The sequence below is a fragment of the Centruroides sculpturatus genome, unplaced genomic scaffold (genome assembly GCF_000671375.1).
Source record: "Centruroides sculpturatus isolate CEXI.00-Female unplaced genomic scaffold, Cexi_2.0 scaffold477, whole genome shotgun sequence".
Taxonomy (NCBI): domain Eukaryota; kingdom Metazoa; phylum Arthropoda; class Arachnida; order Scorpiones; family Buthidae; genus Centruroides; species Centruroides sculpturatus.
The window spans coordinates 1-16,151 of NW_019385213.1; the positions used below are offsets into that span (position 1 = coordinate 1).

General features: G+C 29.6%; 1 protein-coding gene across 2 annotated transcripts; it reads right to left on the reverse strand.

The window, feature by feature from the left end:
- Positions 1–18: 18 nt before the first annotated feature.
- On the reverse strand, positions 19–5,693 carry LOC111636240 (elongation of very long chain fatty acids protein 6-like). 2 transcript variants are annotated; one of them, XM_023381452.1, is made up of 3 exons: positions 1,889–1,905; positions 1,611–1,753; positions 19–1,386 (listed from the first exon to the last, which is right to left on the reverse strand). In XM_023381452.1, exons 2-3 carry the CDS (start codon positions 1,662–1,664, stop codon positions 547–549), a joined length of 894 nt encoding a protein of 297 aa, XP_023237220.1. In that variant the 5' UTR covers positions 1,665–1,753; positions 1,889–1,905; the 3' UTR covers positions 19–546. The 2 variants fall into 2 exon arrangements, with proteins under 2 accessions (XP_023237220.1, XP_023237222.1); XM_023381454.1 differs by lacking the exons at positions 1,611–1,753; positions 1,889–1,905 and adding an exon at positions 5,583–5,693.
- Positions 5,694–16,151: the final 10,458 nt, after the last annotated feature.

The following is a 16,151-nucleotide window of genomic DNA, read 5'->3' on the forward strand; positions in this document are numbered from 1 at the left end:
TAACAAGTAAAATCGTCATCAAGACTGACCCTACTCGAGATATGACACACAACCCCTGTATATTCCTACCCCTTCGACCATTAACCACCAAAATTTAATAGCATCAATCTCCCCCTAATACACAAACCTTCCTGTAAAATTTCAGAAAATTTTCGAAAAAAGTACAGGAGTTATTAAGCTTTAAAATGGATGAACAAAATTATAGAAAAACTCCTCGACTTTTTTTTGTTGTATTTTTCAATGTTTAAGGACCCCTAAGTCCAAAATGTAAAAATCTTCGAGGGGTCATTTATGACCAACCGCCATACCTCTGCCAACCGCTGCCTCTGTTATATGTAATAGCCGGGAAAGTAAAAATATAAACAAATTAACTGTACGTACATTTTAATTAATTAACTGCAATTTAGTTTTAAACTAATTAGCTTACATGTTAGATGTTAAAGTGAATTTAAACTAAATTAACTTAAATGCTAGTTTTAAGAATGGTTAATTGACTTTTGGGCAATCCTGTAAGTTTCTATAAAAATACGAAAATCGTGTAACATGTTAATATTTCTTTAAGCTTTTTTCAGCTTTGAAAAAATAAGAATAATAAAACAATCGTGTAAACAATATTACATAAATCAAATAAACAAGCAATGCTATAAAAGTGGCATCATTAGGAAATTCGCATGAATATCCACTCCATTTTTTCCAAAGAGCCCAACAACATACAAAACTTCCTATAAACATTTGTAATAATTGTAAGCATGTTATGATCATAGCGACGAAACGAGGAGGCCTGAATTTCAATGCCGAAACTGCGAAATAAGAGTACATCAAAGAATGAACAAGATTATTCATTACACCGAACCAATGTGCTACAGCTAGGGGCTTGCTAACAAAATACCAACACGACATTAATGTCATCATATGATGATACCAATGCAAAAATATCAATTTTCTTTTCCTAAATACTATAAAAAAGGTATCGCCCAACTCTACGAATCTGCTAATTATAAATATCAACGACCAGAATACAGTGGGTTGAATTGTTTGAAAATATTTACTATCACAAACAGAAAATGTTAGTCCAAAATCTCTGATGATGTGTACGAATCCAGGAAACATTCTTATACTTCCAATGATGCTATTGAGTGCCATTGTTAAATTCCACACGATCAACGGAACTCTTAAAGAGAAAGCTGTGCGATTCTTCATCATTTGTTGGAAACTAAATATTAAAAAGATATACAGAACTGAACAATAAACTGGCAGATGTAAATTATTTCTTAATAACTTTAGCCACGTTTCTACATCAATAATCTTCTCAAATTCATATGGTTCAATAATGTGAATAGTTGACTCGCTGGTGACTGAGGCCATCTTGATTGTCTTCGGATCGACCTAAAAGTATATTTTATATTATCCATTGATTTATGTAAAAAGCATAAATAGTATTTTAACAATGATATTAATGTATATTTTTAAATTTATAACATTTTTCGTTGTGTCTATCTGACGAAAAATGCTGAAAATTTACACTAAATGGCCACAAAACGAGTCTTTTCTATATCGACTTATTTTCTTACAGGCCTAAGTTACAAGGCAAATCATCAATTCAAGCTCACAATGAAAGGTGCTAAGTGTTGAGGGAGGAGGATCAAAAAATCGAAAACGCTCATTCTGAAAAGTTCTGAACTGACACGAACTCGAATCCGGATCCTCTAAAGAAGCAGACTGGTACCACTGTCCTATTATGCTCTATCGCCTCCTAATAGAGGATAATAGAGTAGAATAGGTTAATAATATATTTCAAGAAATTCTTTTATATAATATATTATAATAATATAAGGAACAGAAGTAAGATGAAAAATTATTTATTCTACATCTTATTTCTGTTCCTTACATTATTTCGCTATCTAGCTTTTTCTATTCAGACACGAAGCCTTCGGGAATCATATGCTTAAATAAATATACAGTACTTGAAAATTAAACTCATTTTTAGAGATTTAACAATGTTAAATTCATTTAAATATTACGTAACGTTTTAAACTTTTATTCATAAAATATCAGATATTAATGAATGAACTTTTATGGTTATTAATTAATTATATTTGTGATTATTTAACTCGAAAATTAATTGCCAAGCTTAAATAAAGATAGGTTTACACGATGCAATCGTAATTTATGCGATCTTATTTTACACAAGTAACTTTATTATTATTACGATATTATAATATAATAAATAAAAAATAAATAAATGTTGTTATACATATAGAAATTAAAATATTGCATTATATGCTCACGATGAGATAAAAGTCGGCATGGTAGCTGTACAATAAGCCTACCGCAATGGAAGATTATATACGATAAAATATTGATCTTGAATGAATTCGAACCCAGGAATCTGAGTCGGAAAATCGTTCCTCATATATTAGTGCAGTATATTATGTCTCCACATGAGAAAAATCTAATCCCTACGGTAGACTATGTTTTCATTAGAATTTTTAAAAATTAATTATTTATTTAATTTTTACAAAATTTTATTTATACAAAAAATACAAAAAAGTTTTGATGGAAAAATACAAAAAAAAAATCTCAAAAATACATCAAATCAAAGGAACTGACGAACTAGTACAGCTAAAATATCATTGAATGGCGAGTCAACTTGCATATTTGTCCACCAATACTCGGCAAATGTCCTAGCAGGAGATTCTCGAGTGTGTCACCCCTTAATCAAATCGATTTCAACTTGATATGGCTCCAGTGGCATTCGATTCGTTCAATGTTTGCACCAATCGTAGATCAATGAAGTTTCCTTGATGGATGATCATTTGACGGACAAAGTTGAAGCCAGGCCAATTGCAGATATTGTCGTATACTGTCCACTCATCATGATCATGATGCTCAAGACCAGATGAGATGCTCCGTTGGATAAACAGCCGCAAAGCATTTTTAAAGTTTTACGTATTATTTTTAGTGTTCTAAACATTGCAGCCCCGCATTAAAACAAATGAACACGAATTAAAAGCAAATAATCGCCGATATACTTACTGTTAGCATCACTAACAAAAAGTAATGACTCCACGCCCGACAATGTTGCCAGACGTTCTGTTTATCGGCCTTTATTTTTGTTTTAAAAAATTAAAAATTTCTAATGTGGTTCTATACAAATACCCATTCCTCATCCCTCATCCATGCTAGTTCGACTTAATTACAGGTCAAGCTCCCTGTAAATGCCATAATTATAGCTGGGTATTTACTTTATAATGTTCTGGCAACTTTCATTATTTAATCAGTCAATTAAAACAATGCTTTATTTACGGACCAGGATCGAAACTAAATCGACTCAAAAATTATCATGGGTGCATCTACCCAGATATGTCAAACCTGGTTTCTCTCTCCCTACACCCTTCTGTGGAGTTAACATACAATAGGAATGGTTAAAAAGAAAAAAAAACCCTTCTTAATGTCTATAGTGTGAAAAGAGTTTAAACAAATAAAAATAAGTTTATTTTTAAGTTTTAAGTGATCAAATAAACATACTAATTGAACAAAATTAGTACCACTGTATAAAAATTCATAATTTTGTGTTTAACAATAAAATATTGATGTATTATTAAAGCTTATTTAAAGTAGAATTGTTGCTGTTTTAGTCAAAGACCCTTCAACAAATGACTTATTTTTATTACTACTTGCATATAAACTCCCTAGACACGCTTATGACTCACTTGTCAGATCTTCATTGTTCTTATTTAAAAAGAAAATGTCAGAAATATTATAGCAACAATTCTCTTTATATATACGAACAAATCAAAGTATTAATCACAATTTAATATTAAAATTTTATTTTTCTGTAAAACTTTTTATATAAAAAATATGCTAATTTAAAAAATCATTTTCTTATCCAAATACAAATATATGAAGCTGTAAAAAAGTAATAGTTGATTAAGCAATTAGAAAGTAAACAATAAATGCAGGTAAGTGCCATCTTGACTTCTTTCTTGTATTTACTCATTTCTAAAACATTAACAATAACTTTTTTATTTGTTAAAGAAAAAGTAAAAGTAATCTGTAAATGCTACTTATTGTGACCTTTTGATTTCTGGAAATATTACAGCTAAATAACAATACACTTTTTGTAAAAAAGTACCTAACTTAGATTTACAATATAATCCCCTTAATTTATGTCTCTAACCTCTTAATTTACTGTATACTAAATTAATCCCCTTTATATAAACTAAATATTAATTTAATTAACCCCCTTAATATAATTATTTATATTTTTTATTAACGTTCTTAATTTACTTCTCGGTATAAAATTAAATAAAACCAAAAGTAAACTTTTAATTATCATACCAAAAAGCGTTTCTATTTTTTAAATTACAAGGAAAAATTTAACTTTTTTTCGGGTTGTCCTCAATCTCGGGCTTATTTCATTTGCAAAGTACAGTATACGAATTAAGAAACTCATCACTACAATGCAACTGAACGGTATTATACGGTATATAATAATATTATAAATAATAAAAGTAGCACATATAACATTAATTACCAAAATATTTAATAAAAATAGATATTTACAATAAAATGAATCGAATATACGAATATTAATGAATATTATTAATCTTGATTGCGTATGAAGATACTGATTATGTTTTCGAAATAAGTAAATACAAGAAAGAAGCCAAGATGACACTTTCCTGAATTTATTATTTATTTTTTAAATTGCTTAATTAAACTGCTAAAATATTTACTTTTTATAGCTTAAAATATATTTGGGTATTTTCTGAGAGAAAAATAATTCTAAAAATTGGAATATTTTTTTAATAGAAAATTAATATTAAATTTTTATTTAATAAAAGTTTATTTTAATTGAAATGCATCGATTTGTTATTGTTTTAAGGAGAACTGTAGCTATGATATTATTTAATATTTTTTTATTTAGTATGATTGATGAGGGTTTGAGTCATAAGCGTGTCCAGGGAGTGTTTATAGTACTGCAGAACTCATTGACTATGAAAAGCAATCAAGTTTTTACTTTAAATAAAAATTTATAATAGTTTTTTGATTTTTTATTGTTAATGACTTTTGTTAAAAAGAATTGTTAGCGGTAACACCATCTGACATTATATATTTTATTAAAAATAATAAAGATCTGAACCAGAAACATGTCTAAAAAGTGCTTTAGAAATCCCTATAAAAATTAATAAATTTACAAACTAAAGCTCCAATACTACATCAACTTTTTATGGTTAAAGGCAAAAATATGAATTCTCCTTTTATAATATTTTTTTAAGTATTGCATTTATTTAGTGTCCTAAAATTTTAAAAATAATAATAAAAGCAGTTAATAGTAGTTAATAAAAGTAACCTTAATAAAAGTTACCTTAATAAAAGTTTAACTTTTAATGCAGAAAATTTTTATACGGAATAATATATTAATTTAAAAATGTAAAAGCAAAATATTAACGAAAAATAGTTAATAAATGTAGACTACAATTAAATTTCATTAAAGGTAAAAATAAATTTAAAAAACTTTTAAAACAAAATATTTTCTACGTAAATATTTAATAAGACGAACGTATGAATAGAATTACCTGATATTTCCTTTTGTAGATTTAAAACTGAAAGCTTTGTTTAACCTGCGGCGATTTTAAATCGCAGGATTTTCAATGATGCGTTACTTTATAGCTTGACATCCAATCAAATTTGATGTTAGATACAATTCTGAGATACGTAAGATTTTTCTGTTTTATTTTATATATTTAATAAGGTCAGTTTAAGGGTGTTCATAATCACGTGATTTGGAGAAAACAATATTGCCTGCCATTCTCATTACATAAAGTTATAATCTTTTTACACGTTTTTTATTAACTTACTGTGTCTGTCCAGATAAAATCTCGCAACTCAATTTTTCACCTATTTCCCCATTTCCGATTTAGTTGAAACTTTGCATACAAATATATTTCCCATGAAAATTAATGCAAACAATTTTAGCAATAGCAAAATTTAGCGAAAACGTCTAAGTTATTTTTTAAAAAGCTGATAACAGATGACGCTACACGTGAGACAGGCTCCTTGCTGCTTTACAGTAGTACTGTCTACATAAAATCTTATAATTCAAATTGTTTACCCACTTCCAAAATAAATGCTTAAACAAGAAGTATTTCGATAATTCAATGTTCCTTACATAAAACTAAAAAGCAGAAAATAAAAATATTTTAAAAACTTTTTAAGAAAACGATTTTTTTTTAATCACAGAAATACACCAAAAGATTAAATTTTGGGGATTATAGTAGAGCATCGATTATCCGACTCAATTGGGGACTGGGGTTGGTCGGATAACTGAAAAAACGGATAACCGAAAAATATGAAAAAAATACATTATTAGTATAGTATATTAGTATATCGCTATTAACCTGCTTCGCGTTGAATTTTTATCGATGTTAAGCCTAACAAATTTTTTAAAAAATAATAATCGTCGTATTGTATCCTTAAAAATTAGAAAATTACGCCTTGTTTAAATAATGGCTCTCTTTCATGGTCGAGTCAGTGTTGCCAGCTAAAACACGTAAAAATACTATTAAAGTAGCCAAGACATAGCCAAATATTGTAGCGCCACATCACTAGCGGCCATTTGAATTTGCCGACTAGAACGCGGTCGGTTAACCGATGTGGCGGTTGATCGGATAATCGATGCTTTATTGTATATAGATTACCACCTATAGAATCTCGTTACTTTTAGTATATATCTGAACTGAGGGGACCGAGACGAGTTCAACGATACCATACTTTTGGACCGGAGACTTAAAATAAGAAAGTTATCATACTTTTTTAATGCTATCATGCAGACCACACCGTATTTACTAGTGTCGCCATCTTGCGGTAAAGTCTTCAAACCATTAAAAAAAGCACTGTGAAAGGCAAGAAATTGCACGAACAGTCGAACATCACTTCCTTTTTGTTCTTTTGTTCAAGAACTACCGTGAATCAATAACTAGTGACGTTAAACACTCGACGGTCCCCCTCCGGGAGGTCCGTCAGGAGCACGAACAGTCGAACGCCATCTAGTGCAAAACTAAAATGGCGTAGAGTGCATTGCGAAAGGCAAGAAATTGTATATATGATAATTTTGTTATTTTTCGTCTCCAGTCCAAAAGTAGGGTATCGTTGAACTCGTCTTGGTCCCCTGAGTTCAAATATATACTCAAAGTTATGAAATTCCATAGGTGTAATCTATAGTACAGCCTAAATTTTTTCAGTTTTCACAGCATTCTTAATATTATGCGATCAAAAATAAAAGCGTGGGCACTCGTAAGAAGCCGCAAAAATTGATAGAATATGGAACTAAAAATATTTCTAAACATTAGCGCTCCACGCTTTTATTTTTGGTTCATGATTCAAAGAATGCTGTGAAAGCTGAAAAAAATTATTTTTTACTTTTTAATACATTTATGTGAATAAAAAAGCATTTCTTTAATTTTTTTTAATTTTTTAAATTAAGTTTTGTTTCTAAATAGAATAATGCCAAATTCTTGCTGTGCTGTCGATTGTATAAAAAAATTAAATAAATAAATAACCCAAAGACTTCATGCAGAGAGAAAATCATAACATTTCGCTTGTTTTCTCATCAAAACCCGAATTAATGAGAATAACTACACAAGATAAAAACATTTTAATCTAAAGCAAATATCCAAAGTCAGATTGAACAGAAAATTAGACCCCAGGAAAGCTAGAATATAGGCTACATCTATTTATACACACAAGATGTGTTTTAAAGTTATAATGCAATAAATATTAAAATATAACATTAATACATTAATTTTAAAAATTCCAGCAATAATTTGCGTAACGTTTACGGTGTATGAGATTTTATTTAAAACATAACATTTATATTATTTATCACAATAAATAAAACTAAATGTGGCGCCATCTGTTATGAGATTTTATTATAAAAATTTTATTTTAGTAAATATAAAATGAAAAATCGTTTCATTTTCAGGATAGTGATGAGTCGTATAAAAATTTTTAAATGCTAAGTAAGATCATTAAGTCCAATCCATCTAGGACTTTAAAAGCCAAAATTTAATAGCATCGATTCTTCCTATACAGAGGTTATGGTGCCAAATTTCGTGTTTTAATCATTACCTCACTTTGAGATATTAAACGAAATAGAAACCAACACATGCAATCGTAAAATACCTATACATATCCACGGTGACGGCCGGATGGCCGAGTGGTCAAGGTGATGCGTAACACCAAAAATGTCCTCACGGTAATTTTGACAAAAAGGCATTGACTGCAATCACATGATACGCATCCAATGGTGAATCAACTGCACCACACATGCAAATATCTCTTCTGTAATTAAATAAAAACTCAATGAATTACACATAACTTGCATTACCGTATTATCTATAATAAAGAGAAAATAAATAACAGGCGCCCGAACCTTTCGACTGGTAGGCCAAATTGCGAATAAGTCATAGGTAAGTGGACCACAAATATTTTGAATATTTCACATGTACAGAAAGTAGGCCTGTTTCTATCACTTGTAAGTTATGTGTTAATTATGATAGTTGGTTAGAGGGCAGTAGTTTGGGCACCACTGACATAGACAATATAATTTCTGAAATTTTATATAAATTGTTTCTCGTTTTCTCCATCACTTGTAATCACCACTGATTGTCTCGGAAGTTAAGTATTCATTTATTTTTAAAAGAATTTAAATATTATAAATATACAAAATATAGATTTTAAATAAAATAAAGAACAACGAAGCCATTGTAACCTGTTCTTCGGTTTCATATTTTTAGTAGTTGTGTATTGCGTTCTATGTGGTTGCATCATTGATAAAACTTTTCGAAAATTTCAAATAAAAGGAAATGTTGGAAATAGATAATCTGAGTTGACGTAATTTAAAATTTATGTCTATTGTTATATCTAATTTTTGTGCCATGGTCGTAAATTTGAAAATTACACTGTCCGCAATGAAATCCTGGATTAACTTATACCACAAATTGTTCTTTTTTTTTAACAAAACAAAATTGTAAGTTGCAATGAAATCGTGGATTCACCTGTTCCATAAATTTACTTTTTATTTTTTAAGTTAACTTATTACAAATAGTCCTTACATTCAAAATTTCATTGAAACCTGCCAGCCTTTTTTTACTCAGTTTTCATAATTCCATATACTGTATGTTAAACCAAGCCAGGTCAGGTCAAAGAGTATGGTTAGATTTTCATTAAACCGAAAACTAGATGGAAAAACTTCAAATATAAGATATGGACTACGTTATTATGTAATTTTGGTTACTTAATGAAATTACGGGTAATGAATACATAAGGAAAACTGCTTCTCTGTTAGTGAAATCGCTGTAACGAATTTATTAGGAAAAATACATTTCGTTTATTTTTATTTACCATATTGTTGAAGATATTTATTCTTTAAAAAATATTTTTACATAATAGTTACATGAATTTCTTTTTAATTAAATATCGTTTATTGTTTGCATGTTTATTGTTACCTTTTATTGAGTCAATGATGTTTTGAATATATATGAAAAAAATTCGAAATAAACAAAACATATTTTGAAAAAAATCTTTAAGATTAGTATCTGTAGTTTGTAATCGCAGAGAAGACCAGCAAACCCATCGACTAACGAGTACGATCTCATAGATGTAATCAAAAACTACTATTTGTTATAAATTGTTTATCTTATTGCATTCCTCGTGTACTAAGAAAACCTTTTTCTCCCCATCTATTATTTAAAAGCTAACAATGTTACTTTGTTCACAAATTTCCCATTAATCAAATTCAGCGAATGAAGTCTCAAATTAAACATCGCGAATTTTAAATACTGTATGCAGAAAAACTGTAAAATTTTATTTCAACCTGATCGAAATATATTAAAGTTTGCAAATGCTATTTTAGAAAGTTTTGGTCGTCCATGCAACCAGCAGTACTATCACGTGGTCTATTAATCTAAAATTAGAATATTTTGCAGAAGATAATTTATATCTTAAATTAATTTCCTTAACGTGTTTATTCCATAAAACTGCAAAACTTCAAACATGTATGCAACATTTGTATTTATAAAAATGGTTACATTTTGCCACATGGCTATCCGAGTTATCACATGATTTACGTTGAGGATATTATTTCATAAGCAAGATGTTAAAAATGTTGAATTTATTACGTTTTATGATAATTATACAAAATAATTTTAATGTATAACTATTGAATGAAACATTGAAAGTCTTTGACTATAAATGTCTACCAGTGCACCTGGTTGTGGCCACGTGGCGATCTGCATGGCTTAATACTTTATTAAATGTAATTATATTTTAAATTCAAGGTTAGGAAGTTATTACAAAGAGCCGAATTGAATGCACACGCATGTTTTTTCCTTGAATGTTATGATGTCGAAACTTCTATACAAACAGTTTGGGTCTAAGTGGATCAAATCAGTACTGAATTAAGTCTTTAGCAAACCCTAGACAAAATTTAAATAGGGGGCCCCATTTAAATAACTTGCTTCCAAAAATATCTTAAATAATGTCACTTAAAAGTTTTATTAATAATATTGAATTAGTGTTTGTATTCTCTGTTTTTTTTATTTTTATTATTATTTGTTTATTTATTTATTTATATTTTTTCTGTACTGAAGATGGGCCCTCTGAATTACGGGCCCTAGACATTTGTCTTATTTGTCTATTGGTTAACCCGGCACTGGATCAAATTAATATTGTCTGATTATACATATGAGTTTTGTCTTTAACCGCTGACTATTAAGATCAAAATATTTTTTGTAAATGTAGCAAAAATCCAAACTGTTAGACATTTTATAATTTTTTAAAATACTTACGTAAAAACAAAACTAACAAATTAATTTGAAGTAATCTAGTAAATAAAAGTGAAAACATTATTAATTGTAAAAAATTAAACGAATAAAGAACACAACAAATTTTACATAGGCAATGAACATTTTAATTGTGAGTAATTTTTTAAAATTTTGTAAAAATATCTATTAGAATAATTTATAAATATAACCTTTTGTGTTCTTTAATTTATAGTACAGTACAATTGAAGAGAACAAAACAAGTCATTTAGCCGAAATGCATATTGTAAAAAGAAGTATAATTATTAAATAAAGATCTTACAAAAGCTGCAATTGTTCACTAAGATATCAATAGTCAGTGGTTAAAGAATCAATTGAGCTTATCTCGTATTCTCAACCATATTATTATAGTGTTTATATCTATTGATATAAAAAATCTACCCCACATTATTTTACAATAATAACTGTCATTGTTAACCATTACTTATCAATAGTTATTGATTAAATGGCCTAGAAAGTTATACACTTTTATTGGGCTGCAATTTGAAAAAAAAAATTGTAGACCTATAAATTTCCACTATCGACCGTTCTTCCGTCGTTTGTCCGTCTTTTGTCTTCCTTTAATCTCGAGAGCAAAGTTAGATACGTGAAAGTCAAGACCAGAGATAGAAAGCTTAGAGCAGACGGCTCCGATTACCTATATAGGAACTTCTGATGAAAACCGGAAGTCACGTTATTTCAATTAAAAAATTTCTCCTGGAAGGAATTAGATAAGACCGACAGGAAAAGATTAATGTACAGGAGCAAATCAATTTCAAATTTACTCCATCGATCTTAGACAAATTATGAAAATTTCACGTGACTATTTTCCGGACTATTCACATATTTATAATTTTTCTAAATCGTCTTTTGTTTTTTGTCACGTCTTTGAGTGTGTGTATGATCATGAGCATTAAAACAAATGTAAATCAACATCACAACGTTAACTTTTAACGTAGTTCTAAAACAAAGAACATTATCTCACATCAGCAACAATATGTTAAATTTCACAACTGTTATAATTAAATCACACATTTATTTCAGATAACCACAGCTATTAAAAATACATTAAACTTTCCATTCAACCCAATATAATATTTACTTATTATTACTTATTAACCATAACATCTGAAAGCATCGCTGTACTGATTATAATGTCTTTAAATTTCTAAACATATCTTTATAAAGCTTACAACACTGAATCTAAGTACAGTGGTGCCTCGTATAACGTACTTAATCCGTTCCAGGTGCACGTCCGTTAAGTGAAAAGTCCGTTATACGAAACGCATTTTCCCATAGAAATACATATTAAAACATATAATTCGTTCCGCGGCATAGAATAACCGTGCTGTACCATAACAAAAAAATGAAAATGGAATAGTCACCAATTATGCCGGGTAGTCAGATTTTGTAAGAAGGAGGTGGAGGAACACTTTCTTCACACATTCATACAGATACAGACTTTTTACACATTGCAGCGGGACTTTTCTTTATTGTTTTTTAATCAGATTCAGATTCAGTAGAAGCTACCGAAGCTTGCAGGGTTAACTCCTATTGTTCCATCCTTTGTTTTTTCCCTGCTGGCTTCTTGAAAAACATGTCCAAGATGGTCTGTTTCTCTCTCTTCTTCAACACCTGTCGGAAATGACGGGCAAGGGTGTCACTGTAGAGATCATTGATTCTGTTGGCATCAGCTCTGTTTGGATAATGATTAATGGTAAACTCCTGAACTTCTCCCCATTGGACAAGGAAGTTTTTGTCAACTTTCACCTTTCTGTTTTTTTAGAAGCCATGATTTGCACAACACTTGAATAAATGTAGGGGAGACCGGGACAACTTCGGCATGCGGGGCAAGTTTGTCAAGCGCTTTTTTTTAAAAACAAATTAAAAGGAGACTTTGGTTATAGGTTAGGCAGTTGAGTTTTATTGGTGGCTTGTTGAGTGTAGTGTTTTTATTGTTCTCCAACAAGCGTAGTTGAATTATCAAGCAAATTTTCATTTTCGTTCAATTCCATATAATATTTTTTTTCCATTTATATTGAATTGGCAGGTTTTGTTATAATTCCATGATAACGAAAGTTACTTTTCCTGTTAGAAGGATGTAACTTCAACTTATTCACGTGGCCAGATCGTGGCTTGGCATTCTGTTCTCAGGGTTGTACTTAATGTTTCGAAATCATGACTAGCGGGGTAAGATCGGCAACATAAAGCCACATTAGAAGCAAAGGATAAAAATCAAACAGATGATAAATGAAAACATGTTTGCATTTGTTATTCATGTATATATGTCTTTGAACTTGCATTTCGTTGTAATAATATTAAATGGGTGTTGGATTTGTATTTCTTTGTTTTAATAGTGAATTCCAACTTATACATTGTTAATAACATAATTTTATATACGTGCCTATCTTGCCCCATTACTGTTGCCCCTATACCAGGGGCAACTTTAATAAAAATAATTAAAATAATTACAACTTTACAAAAAGAGAGAAGTTGCCGATCTTGCCCCTATACCCGGGGCAACTTCGTCAATTTCTCTCTTCTTGTAAAGTTGTAATTATTTTAATTATTTTTATTTCCAAACTGATTTTAACCAGTTCTATAGTAAGGTAACATTCCAATAGACAATATGCAAAGCTTTTTTTTCAGTTTACAGCAGTATTTATTACACAAAATTTAAGTAAAGCTTAACATGCCGATCTTGCCCCGGTCTCCCCTAAATATCCTGCATTGAGGTGATGTACGTAATAAACAAGGGAGCAAGCCTAATCCCAACGGGAGCTTTGTACTTCAGATATACTGATAATATATTCTAATAATACTAATATATTATAAAAATAGCAGATTGTCATTGGCAACGGCGAAAGAGTGGAAACATCATTCACACTTGTTCGTAGAAAGTCCATTGGTCGCCTCACGTAACGGCCAAACAGAAAGTTCGTTATTCGCAGCGTCCGTTATTCGAGGCGTACGTTATACGAGGCACCACTGTACTGTTTTACACGTATCGGATAATTTAGATGAGATTAAAATTTTCAACCCTATATTGTGACGATATCACAATAAATAATCGTTCGTTGAACATGTAATTTTTTCCAAATTGACTTGATTACGCACTTCCTATGCGAAACATTATTCTAATATGTGATTTGTGACGTCATAGTTTTGAAATCCTTTGTGTAACTAGTGTCTCGTGTTTATCCTCTTTCACCTAAAAAGTATGACGTAATAGACTATGTTACTAAGATTGCTCGATCTCGTATGCACAACGAACAAATTTTATTGTGATTAATGGCGCATTTAACATGCATAATGCACATTTCATGCATGTAAACGTGCGTGGTATATTTGTCATTCTTACATGCATATGTACGCGCATATATTGCGCTTTTAAAATTACTTTTGTTTTTTCTTTTATCAAGCGATTATGATATCCGATAAACATCCAAACAGGTGTCATCGTCTTTCTTATAAATGAGTTAAAGTCCTAAAAGAACTATAAAAGGTTTTGAACAAAATAATCAAGTTAACTTCTTAAAATTGCGTTGAATTCAGCTAATAACATTTTTCAGGAAAATAAAAATTACTTATCATGATGGTAAAAATTTTACATCTATCAGAAGTTTTATGATGTACAGAACCTGTACAGTACATTATATTTTTCTTCAATAAAATACTGTGTTTAGTAAAATTAATTCATTTAGTTTTACTTTACTAAACATTACAAACATTATTGTCCGTTATTCTTGACAGGCAAATTTATTGGGCTGCAAGTTGAAAAAATTGTAGACCTATTAATAAATTCCCACTGTCGTTCCGTCTATCTTTCTTTCCTTAATCTCGAGATCGGTGTTAAATACATGAAAGGAAAGGAAAGACTAGATATGAGTAGCCAATTGTCTCCCAGATTTACGGAAAAAATCAAAAAAAACGACAAAACTGAGGCGCAGATTTTTTGTAAAATAATTTAAATGTGTCATATTTTTCTTAATTTTTGCGCTAGAGACGCGCTGTCTTTTTATTTTGTCTATAAACACTTCTGCTTCTCTGATTATCGTATTTGTTTTTATAATTGATGAGAACAATTTTTTAAAAAAACAAAAGTTCGACGTATTTTCACTTAAAAAAATTAATTAATTTAAAAAATCGTATTGTTTAACATACTGGTTACAAAGTTGAAGTGTTTCTACGTCTATCAAAGAAACCGTCATTCCACCTTCAACAGAACTGGAGATGTTTGCTTTCAATGTTTAATTTATGACAGTGGAGTGTCAAGTTACACGTACTGTCATGGCGTTGACTCTCCGGTGTGATAAAAAAATAAAATAAAATAAGTATCGTTTATTTCCAAATATTTATGATTTATTAAATTGTTGCAATATAATTGCTTGGATTGGCTTTTGTTTAGGTTGTCTGACTGTACACCGACAAGAGTTCATCTCTAGTCATAAATATTCCGGGAATATTTCCATCTTCCTATAGTAAGTCTATGGGTCCTTCTTGCTGTTAATTGGCTTTAAAATTTTTGTTTAACACGACCAATTAGAGAGTAAAAGGCGTATAGAGTTAATAATAAATCGATTAACTGAAATCTATCTCAGAGAAGACTAATTCCAGAAATTATAATTTTTACGTAATAGGTCTAACAATGTATTTCCGCTATTGAGCTATCTAATTTTAAACACTAGTGTTAAGTTTTATTTATTACAGTACAGTACAAACAGAAGGCATAATTAATGAGTTAAAGCTTTGACAATGTTATAAAGGCAATCTCAAGCAGATTTTCGACTCTCACGACGATCAAACGAGCTAAGGATTTAGCAAAGTTAAAAACATATATATATAACAGAACAAACAATCTTTTAAAATCTATAACAAATAATTTTTGTGTTCATAGTACTTTATTTAACATTAATTTTACTATTATGTATTTTTTATTTGAATGAAAAGTTTCATCAGTACGTTCTAGATTGTAATGAAAGACTAGTGTTTGTTTTAAATAAATTAGACTATATTTATTAATTACCGGTATTAATAAGTATATTTATATTTTATATTATGATAAAAATTTAATTTGCATATCATGGAGGTCGTGGCTTACTATGGATTCTAAATATTTGACCGGAGCCCATAATTCTTAAGGCCACTGTCAAATCTTACAAATTACCACTGTAAAATAATGGAATTTTAATTCCGAGATGAGATATACTATGAAATAAAGCATCGAAGTAACAAAAATAACAAATACTTATTCAATTAATAATGGAGTAAATGAGATCATTTATT

What these genes read in the sequence shown, in the direction of transcription:
- LOC111636240 (XM_023381452.1), bottom strand. Translation starts at nt 1,664, where the DNA reads ATGAGCGTTTTCGATTTTTTGATCCTCCTCCCTCAACACTTAGCACCT. An exon ending in AACACTTAGCACCTTTCATT is followed by an intron (nt 1,387 to 1,610) that starts GTGAGCTTGAAT and finishes ATATACTTTTAG; the next exon opens with GTCGATCCGAAGACAATCAA.